This window comes from Sprattus sprattus, assembly GCF_963457725.1.
Source record: "Sprattus sprattus genome assembly, chromosome: 9".
NCBI classification, from domain to species: domain Eukaryota; kingdom Metazoa; phylum Chordata; class Actinopteri; order Clupeiformes; family Clupeidae; genus Sprattus; species Sprattus sprattus.
In genome coordinates this window covers 17,703,409-17,727,239 of record NC_137928.1, presented here as the reverse complement: position 1 = coordinate 17,727,239, position 23,831 = coordinate 17,703,409, and the positions used below count along the sequence as shown (strand labels likewise).

The 23,831-nt window shown below is 44.8% G+C and overlaps 2 protein-coding genes across 2 annotated transcripts in view; both read right to left on the bottom strand.

The window, feature by feature from the left end:
- Window positions 1–1,049: 1,049 nt before the first annotated feature.
- ap2m1b (adaptor related protein complex 2 subunit mu 1b) lies at window positions 1,050–13,908 on the bottom strand. Its single transcript, XM_080844631.1, has 12 exons — window positions 13,779–13,908; window positions 11,895–12,008; window positions 8,333–8,598; window positions 7,387–7,469; window positions 7,027–7,032; window positions 6,776–6,911; window positions 6,362–6,509; window positions 3,943–4,065; window positions 3,638–3,773; window positions 3,450–3,547; window positions 3,226–3,337; window positions 1,050–3,094 (listed from the first exon to the last, which is right to left on the bottom strand). The coding sequence occupies exons 2-12, from the start codon at window positions 11,966–11,968 to the stop codon at window positions 2,960–2,962; spliced, it is 1,317 nt and encodes a 438-aa protein (XP_080700757.1). The 5' UTR covers window positions 11,969–12,008; window positions 13,779–13,908; the 3' UTR covers window positions 1,050–2,959.
- Window positions 13,909–14,794: 886 nt separating this feature from the next.
- The window catches only part of dvl3b (dishevelled segment polarity protein 3b), a gene marked incomplete at its 5' end in the record, with an annotated part of 25,841 nt that continues 16,804 nt past the window's right edge, over window positions 14,795–23,831 (bottom strand). The window contains 12 exons of the mRNA XM_080844639.1: window positions 14,795–16,536; window positions 16,735–16,950; window positions 17,112–17,279; window positions 17,523–17,654; window positions 18,183–18,332; window positions 18,725–18,792; window positions 18,952–19,028; window positions 19,397–19,536; window positions 19,893–19,962; window positions 20,175–20,268; window positions 21,326–21,461; window positions 22,264–22,418. Of these exons, the coding sequence (XP_080700765.1) occupies window positions 16,133–16,536; window positions 16,735–16,950; window positions 17,112–17,279; window positions 17,523–17,654; window positions 18,183–18,332; window positions 18,725–18,792; window positions 18,952–19,028; window positions 19,397–19,536; window positions 19,893–19,962; window positions 20,175–20,268; window positions 21,326–21,461; window positions 22,264–22,418 (1,810 nt within the window). The 3' untranslated portion in view covers window positions 14,795–16,132. The remainder of the gene's footprint in view (window positions 16,537–16,734; window positions 16,951–17,111; window positions 17,280–17,522; window positions 17,655–18,182; window positions 18,333–18,724; window positions 18,793–18,951; window positions 19,029–19,396; window positions 19,537–19,892; window positions 19,963–20,174; window positions 20,269–21,325; window positions 21,462–22,263; window positions 22,419–23,831) is intronic.

Sequence of the window (23,831 nt, the reverse complement as noted above, 5' to 3'; positions counted from 1 at the left end):
CCCGTTTGGCATTGTGTATGGTCTACCGGGCCAAGCAGCCCTCAGTCTCTCACTACCCCCATCATTCTCAACGACCTCAGGAGGGCCGGGAAACAAACGTGCTGGTTCCTACCAGAACTCCGATGGTTATCGCGGCGAGTCAAGTATTGTCAACAGGGGGAAATCATTACCTCAAATGAGGTACAAAGCTGCCAACAAAGACCCCTTGTCCTTGAGCTCCAGCCCAGGGGCATGAATACTGTCTGCTTCCTCCCTAGAAAGTGATGACTGATCACATAGGTTTTCCATTGAGTAAAACACAGTGAATTGACAGGAGAGTAAACAAGAAAACACTTGTAATAGACCTCCAGACAGAAATGTGTACACACCGACAGCGTTTTTCATAAAAGAAATGAGCTACCAAATAGAAAATGCATTGCCTTAATCTTTTGCCCTGAACTTCAATTCTTCCCCTCGCAAATACATTTTGAGGGTCCTTGTCATGGTACTATGGGGTGCGCTCTAAATAAAATGGCACGAAATCTCGAACCTGTGCGTAGACAGATTTTAGTGAAGGGCACCTGAATGGTAGCCTCATAACTTCCACCCCTCATTTTGAACTTGGCTGCCTGCCCGGCACTTGGCTGAACTCCAGGTGACTGCGGAACTGGAGGCCGCTTGACCCTTCGCTGTCACTCACCCTGGGAAAGAGCAGTGAGCAAAGGAAAGAGGGGCGGAAGGAGGGAGCCAGAGAAGAAAACCCGGGACAGCAGATCCTCTTTCATGGGCTTTGAGGAACGAGAGTTTAATTAGCCATCAGTCTATCCGTCCGTCGAGCGGTCTGTCCTTTCAGTAGGCTAGTGTAATCATGCAGTGACCTCAGCTTACTCCTTCTCTCACAGATGGCATGTGCAAGGAATCCCACACACAAACGACTAAAATCTATTACAAAACCTGCACCTTGCTGACATTAAGTGGACATGAATCCTAAAACATCAACTTCTTTAATTACAAAGGCACAATATCAGTGTCAAAATAAACAGACAGACGTAAAGACAAGACACGTGTAGTTGGTTACTTTTTTTTTATTGTTAGGATTAACTGGACAGTCACAAAGTTACCAAATGTGGATCAGACACTGAAGCCAATAGAAATGAGTCCCCCAAGACAGTTACTCACAATCGCTCAGGGCACAGTAAGATAGGGCTGAGCCAAATTTGTGTGAGACTATGAGAGGGGCGATTGGGAATGATATTACACCATTGTGAGCCATCCTAAGATGTAAATGTAGTGTTCTATTAGGGTTAGTAGTGGCAATACAGGGCTGCTGTTTGTTCAGGGAAAAATTGATGATTTAAAAAAAAAAAGGAAGAGTGCTGCAGTTGAGCAGCAAGCTTCCTTTATCTTTCCAAACCCCGGTGAATATTTCAAAGGGCTGCAACATGGATGAAACCAAATACATGATTCAGATTTGAAGGGATGCTGGCAAGAGAGGACCACCCTTTAAAACAGGGATGGTTGCCCTTGGCATTTTAAATGAGATGCCCTTGTAAGTGCTGGGCCTTGTGGTAGTTATTTGAAGATAAAGTCTAAATGGACAGTTGTAAACTTGTGGTCAAAGATGTAGGTCATCAGTGCAGAGCGTTTGGCGTTCACTACAGATGCTCCAAAGGGTCACACAGTGCCATGCTCACCAAGGGCAACGTAAGGGTTGGCAGGACAGAGGGCACAACTTTATTACCGTTGAGAGATGTGGAGCAGGTCTTGGACCAAGGAGCTCAAACCCACACACGCAAACACATACGTACATAACACACACAGACCATCCCAATTGACTCCTACACAAACACTAAAACTGACTGCAGATACTCTGGTTTAAATCCACTTTTAAAGTCTGCTTGGTAGTTTACCTAGATCCTTTTTCAGATATCTATATATATACGTATTTATATTTATATACTCTCCTTTTTTTTTGTTTATCTTTTTGTTCTCACACTTCTGAAAAATTTGGTCACAGAGAGAAAACGGCACGTAAAAAAAATGTAAGCAAAACAACCTAAACAGAAACCACAGCAGAAGATTGCATCATTATCATCTGCGCCAGTGGATCAACAACGGTGGCATTTAGAGCTTACAGCTACTGAACAAGTGAATTGGAGGGGGGCTGACAAACGATAGAAAGGAGAGCAGGAGATGGCATTCCTACAACATCCAAGATATAGAAAGAGGCTGTTGCACACAACCAACACAATACAAAACGCAGACATTATAGAATTAATACACAAGTGGAGATGTGGTACAAAAACAAAATTACTTACAAAAAAAAAAAAAACTATTTGATTTGAGAGGAACAGGGGCTAAACTTGTTACAAGGTATGCCCGTATCTAACTACACACTACATCCTAAAGTTTCATTACAACAGCAGAGATGGAGAGGGTGGGTTGGCAGGTGATGTGCTGGATGCCACAGGAATAGAAAAGTCTCTCACTGACTATACCTGGGATCCGGAAGCACATCTTCACTACAGAGCTAAAGAGGGGTAGCCTAGCGTAAGGGGTGCTGGAAGGCTTAGCGGAATATCAGGGGGTAAGGGAACGGAACAGTGGACTTGTCGAGTAGGGATGGTGTTCCCGTGTAGAGAATGGCACTACGAGACCTTCTTCATTTCCCCCTCCTTTAGCGTCCACTGCTGATGCCTCCTCCTCCCCCATCACACAAAAGCCCTATCTGAGTATTCCTTGGTTGACGCCTCAACAGGACAGGTCTGAATTAGCTCAGTGTAAATGACGCCCAGAATACTTTCAGGAATGCTTTTCTTTTTTGTCTTTCTTTGTCGCTTTGCTGTCAGGGTGTTTAGACAGCTCCCATGGTGGGGGAGAAGGTGAAGAAGAGAGAGACCAGGAGAGGAAGGAACCCATCAGCTCTTGCCCATTCACTCCTTTCTAGTTCCAGTCTCCGACTCCCACCAGCCAAAGCTGGTTAGCAGCGTGTCTCGTAGATGCCGCTGCGTCCAATGTAGCGCACCCATTTAATGACATCATGGTCGCTGTAGTTCAGCTTTGGCTCGAAGACCTTCAGGTAACGCACCTTCAGCCCTGAAGGAGCGAAGGGCACCTGGTGAGGGAAAATGTAAAAAGCAAGCGAGTTAACAACAGAGCAAAATACTATCCAGCACAACCACAACAAGCACAGATTTTAGGCACAGAGAAGAAATTAATGGTGTGATGCTGGTTAGGAGAACACACCTCGAAGTTCATGGAGATAGGTGGACGGGCCCACTTCTTCTTATCATTTGTGGGCAGCAGCTCAATCTCAGCACTGATCTGAGACTCCTTCATGCCAGCCATGCGCTTGATCCTGACAAACAGGGTAGATGGAGGGACACATCAATGCTTATTCACTTACCATCTTCACATGAGAAACTGTGATGGAAAAGGGCCGGGTGAGGAGAAGACGTGTGGTCACTTACTTCCACACAATGGCGTTTTCGCTGGCCTTGTATTTGGCCTTGCCTTTCATGCAGATGACCTGCACCCCGCTGGTGTTGAGTGGAGTGGGGATGCGCACCTAGGGGGAGCCACCATGGAGTATGTAAGACCATATATACAACTGAGACTTTGAGTACAAGACATCTGTCTGAAGCTAAGGCAGGCTTACCTCAATCTTCTGCGCCAACAGTGAGGGCTTGAAGTTGGACTTAATCACCACCTTCACTTCCAGTTTGGTGCGACCCACCTCCCTCACCAACGGAATCACCCGGAACGGCAGGATGATGTCTTTAGTGGTGCGATATCTGAGGACGAACATGAAACATGCCAAAGCGATCAATAGGCTGCATATTGAAAATCACTAGCAAATGAGCTGACAGTATGCCATTTCAGACACACAGACACATCAAGGTCACTTTGTGTATGTGTGTGTGTGTGTGAGAGAGAGAAAGAGAGACACAAACACACACTGACCTCATAAGTTCATACTCTCCATCTGGGGGGATGAAGCTGATGCTGCGCTCCGTGTCAAACTTGCTGAGACGCACACACTGATGGAATGTGCAGTCATCGATCGCTATGGCCTGCTTCCCAGAGCTTACAGGAACAACAGAGAGAGAGAGAGAGAGAGAGAGAGAGAGAGAGAGAGAGAGAGAGAGAGAGAGAGAGAAAGAGGGAGAGAGAGAGAGAGAGAGAGAGAGAGAGAGAGAGAGAGAGAGAGAGAGAGAGAGAGAGAGACAAGGAGGGTTGGAGGAGATACCGCAAGGCAAAGGGTTGGTACACAACTAAAGGGGGTGAGGACAAAACCCATCATTAAGGCTTCAGTCTGAAGACATGAATTTAGAGATCAATGGAGCCTGGCTGTTTAGGGGGTTAAGGAGAGTGCGATCACAATGGAAACTGTCTGGATGTCAAACTGCCAATTCCGCTGCAATTACCAGACACATACAGAGAGAGAAACTTAAAGCCCCCAACAGTATTGTATCTTGGTTATTTTGCAAGTCACACAACCTCTTGTGTTTTCTAGTGGTAACATGGTTAGTATTATGTGGCAACACAGGGATTTATGGGTGATGGGAGCACCGCAAATTAGCACAGCTAATTTACTAACTAGCACAGCCACAAGAGCCACACACACACAAACACACAATGTCAACCCCTCACCATACAGCACAGTTAATCTACAAACCCATGAAGTGCAATGCAAAGGAAGTCTGTCCAAACAGTCACTGACTTCCAAAGCATGGTACACACACTCAGACCACATCAAAGACAGACAACGACAGACAGACAGACAGACAGACAGACAGACAGACAGACAGACAGACAGACAGACAGACAGACAGACAGACAGACAGACAGACAGACAGACAGACAGACACGAAGACTAGCATGGCCTGGGTGAGTACGCTACCTGCCCCCCAGATTGCCCCCCAGATCACTGAGGTCCAGCACAGAGAGAGAAGAAGGAACACAAAACAAAACAAAAATCAAGAAACAAAACACCACAACTTAAAACAACAACAACTAAAGAAAACACCACAACCTACAGTTCAATGCTGAAAAAGAAAAACTGCATGGCTAATGCATCACCAAGAACTTTAGTACAAAGTTACGTTAGAGGTTGTTTAAATCAGGATGAACACAAAGTAATGGAGCAACAGATGATGTGATGGATATGGGAAACTTACACCCACACTTCCACATACAATACAATACAATCCATCAAGGGAAGAATCAGTCTGAAGACATGAATTTAGAGATCAATGGAGCCTGGCTGTTTAGGGGGTTAAGGAGAGTGCGATCACAATGGAAACTGTCTGGATGTCAAACTGTCAATTCTGCTGTAATTACCAGACACATACAGAGAGAGAAACTTAAAGGCCCCAACAGTATTGTATCTTAGTTATTTTGCAAGTCACACAACCTCTTGTGTTTCCTAGAGGTAACATGGTTAGTATTATGTGGCAACACAGGGATTTATGGGTGATGGGAGCACCGCAAATTAGCACAGCCACAAGAGAGAGAGAGCGAGAGACACACACACACACACAGTCAACCCCTCACTAAACAGCACAGTTAATCTACAAACCCATGAAGTGCAATGCAAAGGAAGCCTGTCCCAACAGTCACTGACTTCCAAAGCATGGTACACACACTCAGACAACGACAGACAGACAGACAGATAATGACTAGGACTAGCATGGCCTTGGTGAGTAGTACGCTACCTGACCCCCAGATCACTGAGGTCCAGCACAGAGCGAGAAGAAAATACACAAAACAACAAAAATCAAGTAAGAAAACACCACAACTTAAAACAACAACAACAAAATGACTAAATCAGGATGAACACAAAGTCATGGAGCAACAGATGATGTGATGGATATGGGAAACCCACACTTCCACATACAATACAATGCAATACAATACATCAATCCATCAAGGGAAAGATCTACTACATTGATCCATAAACATGACCCCATGTGACCTAGTGGACATGTAACACACTCTATTCACACTGCAAGTAGTACAGATAAGTCTAAGGCACAACTCTGTTCAGCATGTCTGCTTGAACTCTAAAATACATCTGCTGCTTTTCAGCAATCAAGGCGTTACCCACTGTACATACAGTGGAAACACAAGCCATGTTGAGGTATGTGATTTACTCAATAGCTGCATAAACAGGACAAGGTATTTCTCAATAGTTATTTCAAAGAATAAAACATCTTCTCAGCTCCCACCATTTGATCATATGTTAATTTATACCCCCTCATGACATTTTGTACAATGTACAACTACAACAATATTCACTCATATTTTCTCCTCCTACATGACTCCTCAGTGAGTGTTAGGATACCTATTGGTAGGTGCTTGGTCATTGGTTGTGTCTTACCTCTTGCCAGCTTCGTCGGTGGTGGTGCCACCTTTGCCCTGCTTGTCGATGACGATCTTGTCGTTCATGCCAAACTTGCACTCGGGCATGCCACTCAGGTAGCTCTTCATGACCACACGGCCAGACACATGCGCGCTCAGAACCTGACCTGAAAACATCACAAAGGGAGGCCACACAATGCCTGCATATCAGCATATTTTCTATACAAACGTGGGGATGCCCTAGGGGGCGTATTTATTTTACTTGCGAGTTTCAAGTAGAAGAAACAGGACTTTGGGGCATTCTACCGATTCTAGTCTTAGTTCCATATTGAAGTGAATACTCCCGAAGTCCTGAGAAGATGTGTTACCACACTTGGACAAACACCACTGCACATTTTAAATACCACAACATATGGGGGGGGGGGGGGGTTACCTTGAGGCGACATGAGCAGGTTGACGCTCTCCAGAACGTCCAGGAAAAGCTCGTTGCGCCGGTACTTGATGCCCTCACGCCGCCAGCCAATCTGCCCCGTCACCTGGCTGGTAATCTGGGACTGCTCCTCTTTTGTCTGCAGGGGAAGGGAGATTCTTATTGAGTTTCAGTATAGTAAAAATGTAAACTAAACATGTTTCAGATCAAATGTATTTGTTCAGTAGTGTAAATCATTGATGAAATATGCTTACATGATGCTGGAGGGAAGCACATCAAAAGGAAGAGAATATCAGCGCCATAGTGCACCATGGAGCATGAGGAAGCAAAAAAACAGAACATCAGAAATATGGAAGAAGTAATGTCATTACAGCCTCCTGATCCCATTTATATGCCAGACTAGGCAGTTACACCTGCTGCCGCATTGAAACTCGATCACAGTCCATCCGTCTGACCAAACTCTGCCCGTCTTTACTGGACCACCAACAAGGAATGAGAATGAATGAAACAGAAGCAGCGACTAGACAGTGCAGGGGCAAAGAGGTGTCTGTGTTTGTGACTTCACTCTGCCAAGGGGCTGCCGGTTTGCGATATCAAGTGCAGAAGGTACCCACCTGGCTCTTAATGCCCTGCTGGGTGATGAAGGTCTTCAGAGCCCCTGTCTCAGAGTTCTGGGGGTATCCGAAGTCTAGGATTTCTGCAGAGAGAAGAGATTCAGGAACTCATTTTAAAGTGCCCATACTCCAGTTGAAATACAATGGCATATAAACCATTTATTCAAATTTGCTGAATCCCATGACTTTTTTAAAATAAAGACTTTCAATGCTATTTCAATTCAATTCAATTTGATCAGGCAGCAATCATTACTGACATTACAGGTGCTGATTCCTTATGGTTTCCCCACCTACACCCACAAGATGTCAGCAACCCCTGAATCAAACAATATGGAATTTGACAGAGCTCTCTGCAGTGGCTGTGTGGGTGTGTGGCTGATTCATTCCTCGGACGAGGCTGAGATTAAGCGAGTAAGGTGAAACAGCATGGTCCATCAGCAGTCTGAAGGAGCTATGCAACTGCGCGGTATTTTCTTTAGGTTTTGATTTTCTCATCTCATCGGCCATAAAAATCAAAACCTAAAAAAACCACCGCACAGTGGAAAATTCCATCAACGCAGCCTCCAGGGTGAACACCACGTCGATGCAAAGACCCACCGCCGCCTGGGCTGTGAACAGCAGCGGTTATGTCCGACAACCTACAGAAACAACATGCTCAGCGGAAACAACCAGTTATCTGCTGTAGGAAGATGCTGCGTTTTACTGTCAGCAACGTAATAACAACAATCCAGCACCACCACTTCCCTGTGATGGGTGCTTCTGAATGACCAAGGACAGCAATGTGTCGACAGACAAATTCTGATAATACAACAGCCTTTATCTCATACTTGGAGAAAAAAGGATCACGTGAAATACACTCCATCCATTATTTTTCTTCATTCATTCATTTGTATGCCAAGTCACTCATTAATTAAAAGGCGCGAGAGGGGCAGAAAGGACTTTTTACCGTCCAGCAGCTCGTAGATCAGCACAAAGTTGTTTTTTATGTTCTCCTCGCTGATCTTGCCGAAGTAGGCGGTCATGACGTCACACATCTTGTAGAGGAACTCAAACACCATGGCGGCATTGACGTTCTGCTTGGTGACGGCCGCCAGCCAGATGTTGGAGCGCTTGACATGGAAAAAGCTGGTGCGGGCGATGTTGTTGACAGGGGAGCGCACCTGCTGCCGGGCGTGGATCACGTTCACACGGAACGCATCCACGGCATTACGCCTGCGGACAGAACGCACAGAGTGAGACAAGAGAGAACCTTAATGCCTCCTGAGAAGAGATGGATTGGGCAATATAAGACAATTACATCAACTAAGGCAGAAGAACAATATGAGCTAGTGGGGAGAAGAGAAAGACAAATGAGGGGGTGGGGATGGAGTAAAGTCTATCTCAGCCCAAAGACAGAAGAAAGGAAGCATGTTGTCTCGATCATGACAGGAGATTTAAAGTGCAAAAAACAGAAGAGGAGAGAAAACAAGGAGGTGCATGTTTCAGGTAAAAAAACACACCGAAAGAAAATGAACAACAATATATGGTTTACATTTTATGGTACAGTATATGCTAGTTTCCATCGCCTGAAACACACACATACATAAATGAATCAAACGGTTTCCCCATGAATGTGGTATGGATGTGAGGACTACGCAACTTGCATTAATCATAGTAGCAGCTTTACAGTGGTTTGGTAAAGAAGTGTGGTGGAATGTGAAATATCCAAACTACATTACCAGATGACAGAAAATAGTATTGAGCTTTTATCAGGCTGGACTCTAACCCTTGCTCCACCCTCTAAATCACCAGCCATCTTCCCTAACTGTTCCATTAACCTCAAGACATTGTGCTGCCTCTGATATGAGCGCAATCACCACCTCGAATGGAGTCGCTGTGAGCGAGTGGTGATGGGCGTGGGACCATGAACTGTGAATTCTTATGACGGAACAGACTGAGTATTTGGTATTTGTAAAATCATTCCTCAAACCCTTCGGAATTGTTGCTCAACACACCAACCCCTCCACAACATGGGGTTTAATTTCCAGGCATCTAGCTTTTATTTTTTTATTTGTATTTAACCGAGCTTGGTGGTGCGAGACTCACCAGGTCCAATGAGGACTTGAGTATTACACATTCAGTCAAAACAGCCACCTTTGTCAGCAGAGCTGTGGTAGAGCAAGTCAAATGAGGCCCCTTCCTTGCTAGTTTTCTTCTAGTCTTCCTATCCCTCCATCTATACTCCATACTCTTCTCCCATCCCCCCCTCCTCCACCCCGGGCTTGTCTCTCAGCTCAGTGCACACTGGTGACTCACTCTGATGAGGCATACATTCATCCCCACACCTCTCTCGCCCTCACACACATACACACCACACAATAACAGTTCTGGCTCTGTGACAGCAGTGGCACAGGGGTTTGGAGCGATGGTAACCATGGCAACGGCACTTCTAACGGTTCTCAGCAGTTATCAAAGTCTTCCCTGATGTCCTGAGAGCAGACTGGGCAATTTCAGACTCACACCTCACCCTTGGCGATTGCCGCCCTCCATTTTTCCTCCCTTAAGATGGCGATTGCCCCTTTCCGGGGGGGCAATCGCCATCTTAAGTTTCTCCTCTTCAGGTTTCTCCTCTTCAGGAAAGGTCGCGGCAAGCGTAACGGTAGTACATTACAATAAATGTGAAAAGAACAGTCAGCTGTAGTGCATAGTGTAACCTAAGCAATTACATGGCTATTAACACATGGCCCTATTGGGAAAGCTTAGACTCTCCTACCACCTGTTGGAGGAGCAATAAATATAATCTTAAAAAGGTGCAGGGCACCACTGCTCCAATACACCAATGACCCACTGATATTCTGGCACACGTCACACACTCTGCTATTTAAATATTAATCCATATTAATTGCAAATTAAAAATTGAAAAAGCCCAACAATTTTTATATTATAATACTTATTATTTTACTATGATCTGATATACAATATGAATATAAGCACTTTGTTGAACTGTGCATACTGCTTTGGTTGCTAAAAACCATAACCATTTTCATCCAATTTATTTCAATAACACAGCGGATATAAGTTAAGTAATACATGCATTTTATGACGGCTTAAGCGCTATCTGTTGATGTATTCTTGTAGATTCCGTTAAACACAAACTATATGTGTGAATGTGTGTATTCAATAATTAAAAACTGATTTAGACTAAAACCTATGCTGTTGCCATGGCAATCAGGTAACTAAAATGGCTAGCATCTTGCTCAATAACTAGCAGTTACTTGCTAACTAACTAACTAACTGTGAGCCAATTCGCTTTTTGAGTCTTCTTGAATCACCACAACGTAATTAACTTGACACACTTTAACGTTAGAAACTTTAATATGTTTTTTTTTACTGACGGACTTAAAAAAGCTTACATTAGCTATCTAGAATGAAAAGGCACTGACTAGTCAGCTGTTGACATTCAGTCTACCTTGTAATGTTACTTGAATGAACACAAGCAAAACATCAGCTGAACTATTAGCTTTCATTAATCAACAGGCGCGCTGATTTTCATCGGACAATTACAGCTTCAATTAAGCCATTTCGTCGAGTTTCAGTAAGTTCAGGGGAAAATCCAACTGTCGACTCCAACTTGAGTTTAATTTACTGGTCTGGTCATGTAGCTAAGCTGCACTGCTTGGCAAACAATGCATCTTAGCCTGGCATGTAGCAAAGCTGTGGTGCTGGGCAAATGACACTTCTTAATCATGTCACTAAAGACAAATAACATCCCCCCCATTCATTTTCAAGGGCAATTTTAATTTAAAACAGAAATTTTAAACTAACAAGGCCTATCAAAAAGTTGCAAACTAGTGCACTACTCATTTAGGCCAGACCTGTGAACGCTGCACCGAGATGATCTGGTAACAACCGTCAGAGGTGAAGCAGCACCAAAAACAAGCGTGACAATTATAATACCAATAATCCTTAAGAAGAACGATGTGATTGCTAGCATGATCCCATAACAAGAAGCCGAGTGCTTCCTGCCTAATCACAGTGCTGTGCAGCAATGCAAACCAGGGGAAGGGGTCAGAGCAGTGCAGTGCAGCAACACTATAGTCAGCATGCTGCTTATGGGCGTTGGGGCTTAGTAGGGGGAGAGGGAGGCAGACTGAGAGGCTAGGCACAGCTTACCTATTCCTACAAAGGCCAATGAAGATATGGACAAGAGTGAAAAAGGTGCCAGGAAAAAGGAAGGGGAAACACAAGGAGAAAAACAAAAACAAAAAATGAGAATGAGGGCCAGAGTGACCTGAGAAAAGAAAGAAAGAAAGGAAGTAGCAGCAGACTTCCTACTACATCATACAGAATACTGTCCACTCAGGACAGACCCAGCGAAAGCTAGGGGAAACACTGAGGTCACTAAGACACACACATGCTTGGGCAAAGAGGGTGTGGATGAAGAACACCAGCCACAAAATGAGGGGAGGAAAAAAAAAACATTTAAAAAAAAGTATATTCCCAGTTCCATGCTCCAGCCCACCACTCACCCTATGTCATCCCGGTAGACTCGGGAAATCAACACCTCCCCCTTGTGGTTATAGATGAATAGTCCTCCAATCATGGTGGCAATTCTTTAGTCTTCATGCAACATGATGAAACAACTGCAAGAAACAGACAGACCTATTCGATTAGACAAATTAAAAAACAAGCAAACATAGCACACACAGAGCCTTTATCACTTTATTCTGACAGGTGCTCTTAGCTACTTCATGAATCCACAGACAATTGATCTGTTATCCAATGGAGACAGAATGAAGGATGTCGTGAGTAGGAGGCACAGAAGCTATCCAACAGATTCGTATCCATTATTAGCTCAGGAGGAACACCATGGAGTTCATCCCACAACGGGCTCCACTAATCCCTCTCACACTCAGACCAGGAAAGTCTAAAAATACTTGATACGATTACGGCAGAGGCACTGACAGGGCAGACACTCAACAGTAGCATGCCAGGCTGATGACAAACGCCTCTATGAATGGGCATAGTGGTAATACAAAAAAACATCCACAAAAGCCCTGAATGATGTGACCACCACTACACCCAATCCTATCTAAATTATTGACATACAACGAATTCGTTTGCGACCTCCACCAGCTATCTTGAACACACCGACTAGCTACATGAAGGTGTTTTCATGCAATACGAATTATCGTGACGGGGGGTAAAATTACCACAGCTACCTAGACAGCCATCCTCATGTAAAACATTTATATTTGTCTTTCTGTAGACATGTATATGGTACTAGCTAGCAAGCTTACCATCGAACGTTAGTAATAACCTGATATTTTTTTTTTCATTTAGAGACACCGAGAGCGATTTGACGGACACAAACCCGTTCACTTCTAGCTAAAAACGCCCGTGTCACAGACACGACTGAAGATATATTTTAAAACACAAGTTTAATTTATGAAAAAATAAGCTAACCCCACGTCATCTGACATAATGCATGCTATAATAAATGTTTGAAGAAAGCAGTTATGCTAGGTTGACGTTAGCAATTAGGTTAGCATTAGTTGCTACCGACTCACCGGTGTCAAATATCGGTTTGTCATCGATTGTTGATAAGTACATGAGCAAACGAGGCTAAATTGAACAGCAAACCCGAAGACAAGTTAAAAAAATAATGCACAGCGAACAATACACAATCATCGACCATATTCGCCGCCAAGCGTCCAACATGTCTGCCGTCCTAAAGCACGGACAAGCCCACTGCGACGATATCGTCGGTAGCTAGCAGTCACGTAGCCTAACATAGCTAACTACACAAGTGCTGGCACAGCGTGAAGTAAATACACATATAAATGCCACAACATATGTGTTCTGGACACCCTACGACTGGACTAGATGTCCTTACACTATTTAATGAATGACAATTAATTAACAGGCGAATATAACTTGTCTAATACCAAAATGCCTGACCGGAAAACTATCGTACCATTTTAGCTGTCAGGATAGCTAGCCAACATTCGACGGCTACCGTTAACGTTAGCTTTCACCACATTCAATGTATTTTCCTTAAAGTCACGAATATAACGACATAACATGATTCGACTCGAAGTTTGTTAGCATGTTAAATCCCAAAGTCACTACAAGTAATACACAGCTTACTATAACATTATTGATTTAATCAGGACCTGAAGAATATTCTGCTGCAAAATTGCCTCAATGACAAACTACCTCGCTTGCCAGGTCCAGCCAGTAACGTTTACGTTAGGCAGATAAGACAGCTAGCTAGATGGCTAGCATAGGCTTACTAGCTAGCTGTGCCATTGACCAGCCTACTAGATCATTTGAATATTTTGTCACGACTGACTCGTCCGCTCTTTCAGGCAGTATACTCAAAGCAGCCTCTCTGTCATCAGTATCTTTACCTCTTTCTCGTTCACAACCTAATACCGGACTGTCGTCGTTCACCACAAATATCCCTAGAATCTCCAGTTGCTCACAAGATGCTCCACAACTCGCTTTGTCTCACAGTCAGTTTCAGTCATCTGCCCGTCAAGATGTCGACCGCTCCCTCCTTCGAAGCCTCCCTGTCAGCTGACACGACGCAATGACGTGACAGCGAGTACAGAAGAGCAGAGGCTCTCAGACATGGCTAGTTTAAAAGCGCGGCCACATCACACAGGAGTGATTTTATATGCAGTGTAATTTATAATGTGTCGTTCTGTTTTGTCATATCCATAGACCAAACATGAGTTGCATAAGATGAGCTGTTTGCGTTCTCTGTGCAGTAACCCCCTGTCATAGACTATCCTCTTGTGTAGTCAACAGGACGCTCCCCATGGTCATGCTATTGATTTAAGTTTGTATTCCCATTGTCGCTAAAACTATTAGATTAGTTCATTACGTGTCTCTCTGTCCTTTTATCTATCTGTAAAGTTTACAACAATTTCCCACAAAAAGCCACACAGTAGGCTATATTAAACCATTGTATTGACTACTTAGGCTATGCCTATCGCAGCCCATGATAGCCCTATACCAAAAAGTATGTAAATTAAGACGTTTCTGATGTCGGCCCCGTGAATTGAGACTGTTAAAAAATCTTGACTTTAAAGTGATAATGGTGGATACTGGATTGGGAATGGAACAAGGTCCAGGCTCAACCCCAAGCCTATAGGCCTACAATATGTTACCTGCTGGGGCAGTTTTTTCTTTGTACAAGGATTCTGTGATGTTTTGTCCAAGTGTGTTAATATACCAACAACATTTCCCAGAACATTTTACTACTGTAACAAATATTGAGCTAGCCCACTATTATGTTGGAAGAAGCTCCCTGAAAATAAAATCACAGACACAGTTGTTTCCAAGTTTAGGCAATAAAACTATGTTTATAAATAAAAACAATTTTTTGTTTGTTGTTGTCATAAAACAGTGTACAGTGAGTATTAAATTGAACCATTTGTCACTATACATTGTCAGTTTCTAATAAATGGAAAACTTGTGATAAATGGATTTCAAAGGGGAGGGGAGGGTTTACAGAAGTAAATGAGATGTTAGGTTGTATAGCATACAGAATGTAAATGTTAAAGAAACACGATAAATTAAACCTTTCATACGGAAATGCTCAGGGAGGAGAGAAGAGAGTGTTGGAATCAGCTCTATGCAATCACATTACTGGAGGTAACAACCAGTCTCTGGGAACTGGGATTGTGCAGTTTCATTTAGGCTTATCTGTTGAGGTGCCTCTTCAGTAGAGTTCCCCTTCCAGTTTTCTGATTGGCTAGTAACTTCCCCAGACATGACATCAGCACTCCCGTTACCATGGGAACTAAAGCAGACGATTTAGATTTAGGAGACAGTCTGCATTTTAAGTGCACAAGATATGTTAAGCCTTATTAAGTAGTACCTTCAATACTATTGCATCTATTAACAAGATGACACTATACTTTGTTTTGTCTACAATGCTGGATGTTAAAAGGCAGATAAAAGTAATGCATACTGAAGATCCTTTGCCTTATGTAGGCCTATAATGTTTTTATACACCCAACCTCACACTCCATGTCCTTGAGTTGTTTGAATTCCGAAACAAAACAACAAAATTGAAGTAAAACGACAGGCAAATATAAAACGCATCTCAGCTTTTCTTCATGTTAGTTCCTCTTTCTAAACGTGTTGCAGAGATGCAAAGCTTCATTTGGACATGCTGAGAAGTGGAGACCACACAGGGTCCACAAGCTCGGTCTGTTCTCTCCTTCTGACCTTCCTCTCTATCCCCTCTATCGACTTTAGGATTAAGAGACAGAAAACAAGAGATGAGGCAAGTGCTGATGGGAAGAGTAACAGGAAGACAGGAAAAGAAACACAAAGGAAACAAAGAGGGTAAGGAAAATAAAAACCTTTCACCTCTCATTCCGCTTCACCCACTCTCACTCATCTGCAACCTCTCCTTCAACCAAAGGATACAAAAAGAGCTTTTCTTTTTGAGGAAAGAGCACTGCATCTTCTTCACTGAAGAAAGTATGAGACACTCGACAAGAGAGACAGACGGGAGAGAGCCACATGACAGGACACACACTCACTCTTGTCTCTTTCTTTCTCAGACACACACACAAACACACACATACATACACCACTACACACATACAACCCAATCACTCCCTGTCCCTCTAAATCCCTCCCTGTTGTCCTTCATCTCTCCTTTCATGCTTTCTCTTTTTCCTGGGGGTTGACAGTTTCCTGAACGCCTGAACGTGCGAGACTCAGGATTCACCTGCTGCTGTCTTCACATGACGTCCACGAAGAACTCACTGGGGTTTCCCATGGCCATGCGGAAGGACTGGCGCGAGGCCGTGAGTTCGGGGGGCACCGTGGCCAGCTCACGGCCTGGGGGGGAGCCTGGCGGTGCCATGGGGACCGGGCTGGGGGCCTGGGGCTGCGGGGGAAGGCCAGGCGGTCCGTAAGCCGCTGAGTGCATGCTGCGCAGGCTGTGGGTGCTGTGCACACTGCGCTCACTAGGGGGTGCCGAAGAGCGTTCGCTAGGTGTCTTCTCTCGCCTTAGCTCCGTCTCGCTGCCACTCCCTCCTGACTTTGAGTCACCACCACCGCCGCTGCCTCCTACTGCTGCAGAAGCAGCTGCTCCAGCTTCTTTCTTGCCACCACTGCGGTTTGAGCCACTACTACGACTCCCTGAGGGAGGACAGATAAGGGGGAGAGAGAAACAGAAAAAGAAGGTTAATTAAAAACAGACTGAGCAGTGGAGGAGAAATACTTCAATTTCCATTGCAAATCTATGCCACAAAGCATCTGTGTGTCTGTGTGAGCCCCTGTATGTATGATTAGACATTCCCGTGTGCAGTCAACCTGGTGTGGTCTGTAGCATCTCACCTTCACTAGGCTGGCTGCCTGCACTGCCACCCCCTCCAGTGTTGCTGCCGGGTGGCTCATGCACGGGATTGGGGTTGTAGGGGTGAGGGACGGGGTACTGATAGGGGAATGCCAAGGGCCACGGGGCAGCTCCTGGGTGGGGCAGGGGGGCAAGGGTGTCCTGATCGGACGCACCACTAGAGCCATCATGGTCGTGTAAGGAGAGATTGGCCATGTCTGCGAGAGAGGTACGTCATTCAGGGATTAAAAGAGGAAGTGGATGGGAAAAAGTAGTTATTTTTGCCTTAAAGAATAGGGCCAGTGATTTTACCATGCAGAAAAAGAAATACGGTACAGGAGAGCTATAAAGGAGACAAAACAGTTGATGAAAGACTTACTGCCACATAGGTCGCCGAAGATGTAGTAACACTGCTCAGAGAAGGTAATCTTGTTGACAGTGTGGCGGATGTAGCCAGCCTTCAGGAGGTTGCTGGCGTACTTGCGTGCCTCTCGGCGGTCCGTGAAGCCCTCAATGTGATGGTATAACCAGTCAACTACATCAGAACCTGCAGAGGTGGAGAAAGGCATTTAAAATATAGTCTTATGGCCTAACTGGCAGGCCATACCATCTGGATTCATTTTCCACAATTTCTAGGGAACCCAATGCAGTCATTTCTCCACATTAATGTATTATTTTGCTGTGCTGCAGAGATGTGTTCAATCAGTGGGGATAGAAAAAGAAGTAATTCACATTCTAATATAATGTATGGCTATACACTTCTAGCCCCAGAGTCACTACAGCATATTACCTATGAAGGCATTGGGGATTGTAATCTTCAGCCACATCCGATCCCGCACCTCCAGTCCAGACTCAGGGGATGCCATTGCCTTGGCAACCGTCCCCATGTCACTATGAATGGACAGGTGGAAGTCGTCGAACCCTGTGAGGATTAATGAACGTTTGATCAAAGACAGAGGAGAACTGGATGTGTACAGCAAAGCTGTGATGTGCAGGCACTCCAGAACTGGACAAGCAGGAACAGAGGGGACCTTTTCAAATTATTGTGTTGTGCTGTGTCTTGCAAAATAAAAGGAGGTTGAGGGCTTATGCAAATCTGATCTTGACTTGTTTACGGAATTTGAATAAAACTGATTTAGCTTCCCAATCCTTTAGAAAAGCACTGACTGAAAGCGCATTTTGTTATCACAGATCTTGCAGGGATCCATACCCTACAGCAAATAACATGCCTTGTGCCCCAGAGGCCAATCATCACCCTTTGTGATTCTCAATGTAAGCAATGTGATTGGCAGACATGACATGACTGCAGCAACAACACAGCAATGTGAAATGGACACACAAATGGACCTCAAGAAGCCAGGAAATGATATCATCATCAGCAAGCATGCCAGGAGGGGCTGGGGGGGTGGGGGGCTTGGGAGTGGTGGGGTGGGGAAGGGGCCACACTTACGCTCGGTCTCTGGAATGGAGCTGGTGATGGAGGAGCTTGTGGAGGTGATTGTGCTCATGGAAGGGCTCATACCGTACACCGGATACGCCCCCGTCAGCGCTGCCGTGTGGGACACCCACGCAGCCGGGTCTATGGGACGGATCGGCTCACCTAAAGAAGAAAAGGAAAAGAATCGTCAGGTCAGCTACTAGTAACAAAATACTGGTTGTGAGGTCAGGTGCAGTGCATGGTATACACAGAGATGGAAGGTGCGTGATATCAGACCACCTGTAAGTAAGCAAAAAACACAAATACTGGCTTCAATTCCAAGAAAAACTATAACTGCTACGTAAAGATGATGAAAGTTGAAAGATTTAGATGGATGTCCTTCTTAAGTTGTTTAAGCAAACTGATTCACTGATATGTAGGTGTATCTAATGGCCATGTTGAAAACTCACTCAGATTAAAGCAAACATGTAGGGACATACCCAAAGGTTTGTATTACAGTCAACTTGTGTGTGTGTGTGTAGGGAAGGTAAAGAAACATTGTTTAAAGCACTCACCTCTGGGCAAGGTGAAGCAGCCTCGTGGATTGGGATCCCAGCATTTGGCGACAGTTAGTGTTATGGGACTGTGGATGAGAAGAGCATGCTATTTTAACCTTAATCTGTTTGATTGGGTTTATGTGTGTGCACATTATGTATGTGAGTGTGATACATGTGTGTGTGTGTGTGTGTGTGTGTGTATGTGTTTGTGTCTCTCTGTGTGTGTGTGTGTGTGCGCCTCTTACCCAGGTTTGTGTACTATTTCCCTCAACACCCTCACGGCGTCATCGTTGTTCATGTTCTCAAAGTTAATGTCATTCACCTTGAGACAAGAACAGATAATACGGACAGGAAAAGGAAAACATTTGAGGGAGATACACTCTGCAGACCGAACTCTCTTTTTCACACACACACACACACACACACACACACACACACTGATCACTGCACCTACAAAATGTAATCACAACTAAGTCATACATCAATATCCTGACTGAACACACAAGCTCAATTCCAAGCACAGGTGCACACACACCATCTTTCATACATTGCTAAAAATGAAATGTACTACACCACCAAACTACACACTTACTCTCTCCCATCCCAACTAGCACACACAACTTTCCAGGACAATGTATGTTCTGACACACACACACAGCACCCATCTAACAAACACACGCACACATATACCTGGAGCAGCATATCACCAGGTTCTATTCTCCCGTCAGCTGCCACCGCTCCACCCTTCATGATGGAGCCGATGTAGATGCCACCATCACCCCTCTCGTTGCTCTGGCCAACTATACTGATGCCCAGGAAGTTATACTTCTCTGCAGGGACAGAAGGGGGGAGACATCAGAGGAAAGATGAAGGACGATGAGAGAGGGTGGAAAGAAGGCAGGATGGGAGGGAGAATTGAAAGAAAGAAAGAAAGAAAGAAAAGACAGAATAGAAGAAAGCCAGAGAAGATCAAAAGGAATAAGACATGAGAGAGTGAAGGAAAGAGGATGAGAGAAAAGAGAAAGAAAGAAAGAAAGTAAGAGAGGAGAAAGGAGTAGAATAAAAAGGAGTGAAAGCAAGTGACAGGGGTGGGATCCTACAGGTACATAAGAGACGGTCAACACATTCAGAGTTTGTACTGTAGGCAAGCAGCAGGCCACACACAAACACACACACACGTACTCACCCATGTTTAACGTGACAGTGATTATGTTCAGTGACATGGTTGAGTCTGTGATGCTGCTGAACGATGATGACTGAAGAACAGAAAGAGAGAGAGAAAGAAAGACAAAGACAGAAAAGACAGACAGACCAACATGAGCACACACATGTAAAGCCATTAAATACTAGACAGGAGACTGCCTTAGCCACTGGAGTGTGTGTCTGAGTTTGTGTGTGTGTCTGAGTGTGTGTGTGTGTCTGAGTGTGTGTGAGTGTGAGTGAGTGTGAATGTACATTTACAGCTCACCCTCTCCATTTGTGGTGCCTTTGGTTTCCGTCGACGACGGCGATGTCGTCTCATCAGTCTTGAGGATGTGCTCTGCTCTGTTGAGCTACTGAACCTGGGTTAGAGCAGTGACATCACGGCCATGATATAACTGCATTAGATGCCATACTCTTGAGGTATTATGCTTTTATGGCCACTCACAATGCATACCAGCCTGTGATTGGCTTGAGGACACCACATGGCGTCTCTGATCCAATCCCGGTGAAGTATGCATTGTATTCAAAAACAGGAGGAAAACCTCTTTTGTGTTGGTTTTATAGAGCATGTGATTAGAGCATGCTTTGGGTGACCTATGATGTGTAGGATAAGAAATCTGCGCAGCTGGAAGGGCAATACTGGAAATAAATGTGTAGTCGTGGAATATACTGAACCGTTACAATTATTTTTTTTAGGCTTAAGACTGCTGAATTGAGTACTGAGTGTGATTCAGTTTATATCTAAGGGTACCTCCTACGTCACATACAATTTAAAACGTATATATCGTAAAGAAAATACATATGGATTCTATATTGAATGAGTTTATACGAAAATCCTTACGGAAGCTATACAAAAGGTTGATTACAATATTTGTGTGGACAAATTTGATGTCTTGTGCCTTGACTTACTTATTGGGAGAATGTCTTCTATTTTAAACAAGCCCATTCAAGAACGTTCTATGCATAGGAAAACTAAGATAACCAAAGCAAGGGGAACTACTGCTTGGAAGCCATTTAAATGCTTTTTAAATACAGCAGATTGCCTGTATCTGTCTGTACATCAGTGAATGGGTGAACGCTGGTACAGGGCACAATCGTTCTGAGAGACGTTCATCTGATCAGGCAAGCTGGTCGGCTGTGTGTGTTGAGTGTGTACGCGAGTGTATTATGCATGGGCCACATCTAGTCTGCATGCAAATCTACCAAAGTGTGTATAACAATAAGAGATTGTGGATGCGATTCTCCATATGGGCACATATGGCATGTGAGTATAGCATTTATTGGTGCATCTGTGTTAGTGTGTACGTGTCAACTTACGCATTTGTGTGTGTGTGTGTGTGTGTGTGTGTGTGTGTGTGTGTGTGTGTGTGTGTGTGCGTGCGTGCGTGCATGAACTACATATGTTTATGAGCTCACCTGCTGGCAGAGTCATCTTCCTCGGAGTCAAAGAAGCTGGTGGTGTCCAGCTCACTGCTCATGAGGGTAGAGGAGCTCTCATAGCCCGCCAGCTCCGGCCTGCGCTCCAGTCGAGAGTGGCCATTCGGCCTTCCACCTGCAGGGAGCGCCACCACAGAGTCAGTGGAGTGCATGTTTACAGTCACTAGTGACAGATAACTTTCTATTGCACTACAAGGACTATCCCTAGAACTGGGCACCTGGCTCATGTCTTTCAATGTCAGTGTATTCCTATCATGTATAAATATAAGTGAATAGATGTTGCCACAACCCAAACTGAATCCCTTCATGAATCTAAATAACTATGCTGTCCAAACTGACTACAGCATCGGAACTCTGATCCGGACATATGCACACAGTACACAGTACAGACAGTCCTCTGGACAGCTTTTGATATCATGAAACGTATTCCTTAGATGTGCAGCCTTCACAGTTAGTGTAATCACAATGTCTTAAGTGCAGATTCACTTGACATTTTGCTTAATCTGAGTTGAGGTCATCCAGCGTCTTTGCATTTACATTTTCAAGTGTCAGTGGGCTAAGCCAAACGCTCACTGCTGAAAATGGGAGAGATTTCCTTTGAGCACTTTTCAAAGCATTCCAAGGCCCACCTTCATTTTCCGTGTCTGCTCAGCTCTCATTCTAACCTAATAAGACTCACTTCACCTTCACACTGTAGGTATCCACTGTATCCACTTGAATTGCTTCCAACTACCGTACACTACATTTAACTCAATCTGATATAGCAAGATGTAAAGGTTATTTTAATTTTTTTTTGCACAGGAGCCGTTCAGTGTAGTCTAGCTGAGAACGTAAAGCAGAAACTCTGCCATTCAAGATTTAGTGGAGGATGGAGTCCAGTATGACAATGAACAGTGACAGCCGGCAGCCAAACACACCGTGGTCGTGGGGGTCTTTCCTCCGTGGTCTCTCCCTCTCCCGGTCTCTCTCCCTCTCTTTGTCTCTGTCTTTGTCTCTGTCTCTCCGCGGAGGTGCTGCGGAGTCTGTTTCCGTGTCGTTATCGAGGTTGTCCTGGCTGCCTGCAGCGTTCGCACTGCCACAGGGAGAGACGGAGGGGAAAGAAGATGAAACATAACGAAGGGGGGGACTGGGCTGCGTTGTAGAGAAGAAAGATCAGTCGAGAAGAATATTGCCTCTGTCTTTACGACACATACAGAAACTGCAGACACACACACACACACACAAACACACACACACACACACACACACAAACAGTTGCTTTTCACCAGCAGATGCCTGATTAGGCCCAACAGGCACATCCGTTACTAGGGCAGTCTTTCTCAGGGACCCCTGCTGTTTAAATGTCAAGTGGTGCTTTCTGAACGCGAGTGAGTTTTAATGTCAGCCATCCCAAAGCATGCCGAGAGCAAGACAATATGTACGAGTGTGTGTTTGTGTGTGTGTGTGTGTGTGTGTGTGTGTGTGTGTGAGTGTGTGAGTGTGTTAGTACACGTGTAATTCTCAGCGTGTGTGTTTGTGTGTGTGTGTGTGTGTGTGTGTGTGTGTGTGTGTGTGTGTGTGTGTGTATGTGTGTGTATGTGTGTGTGTGTCTGTGTGTGTGTGTGTGTGTGTGTGTGTCTGTGTATGTGTGTGTGTGTGAATGTGTATGTGTGTGTGTGTATGTGTGTGTGGACTGCTGATGCTGACTTGTCTATCTGCTCCTGGGCATCACCAGCAGGGGGAGCCCAGAGGCTGAATCATCTTTTTTTTTGCTCCTGTTTTTATCATCACTCTGCCTGTGCTGCTGTTTCCACTGATTTAATAATTAACCTGCGCTGGAACAGGAAACCAGCCGACACCAACAGGAAGTGCCATCAGGACAAACAAGCGCAGCCCATAAGCACAGCAGGTGTACTAACACCACAGAGACGGGGAATGTGACAACTGAGGCTTCTCACATGTAAATGGTGTGGAACTATGATACAGTATGATCACATAACACATAATATAAGACTGGTACACACAAACATGCATGAACACACACGCACGGAACCACACAAACACCTCTCCCTCTCTTATATACAGACACGCAAAGGAACTCTCCCCTTTCCTGTTCCCATCCATTCGCTCACTCTGTGTTTTCGACCTTTTTTCAAGGCCACTTTCAAACTCTTGAAGTAGTAGGCTCTTAAGTGGAGTCGATGGCGGCTTTAAGAGTTATTGATCTGCATTGATCAGCCTGCCCGCCCGGATAATCAGCCCGGCTGATTTGATTTATAGGCTGCGGGGTCCACTGGTTCAGCTGGAAAGCCAGAGCCTCACTCTCACACCTGCAGTCTCCATTACGGCTATCCACTCTCTGGCCGTTTCTATGGGGTGACCCGGGTCAGGGGAGGTTCTGACGTTTAAATGAGGGTGATGGAAGGGATCGTGCCCCCATAAGAGAATGATTCCAGGGTCAGTGTGTTGCCTGTGTGTGTTTGTTTGTGCGTGTGCATGTATATGT

What these genes read in the sequence shown, in the direction of transcription:
- ap2m1b (XM_080844631.1), bottom strand. Translation starts at nt 11,968, where the DNA reads ATGATTGGAGGACTATTCATCTATAACCACAAGGGGGAGGTGTTGATT. An exon ending in GTCTACCGGGATGACATAGG is followed by an intron (nt 8,599 to 11,894) that starts GTGAGTGGTGGG and finishes TTCTGTCCGCAG; the next exon opens with GCGTAATGCCGTGGATGCGT. An exon ending in CTATCTCCATGAACTTCGAG is followed by an intron (nt 3,095 to 3,225) that starts GTGTGTTCTCCT and finishes TTCCCTCACCAG; the next exon opens with GTGCCCTTCGCTCCTTCAGG.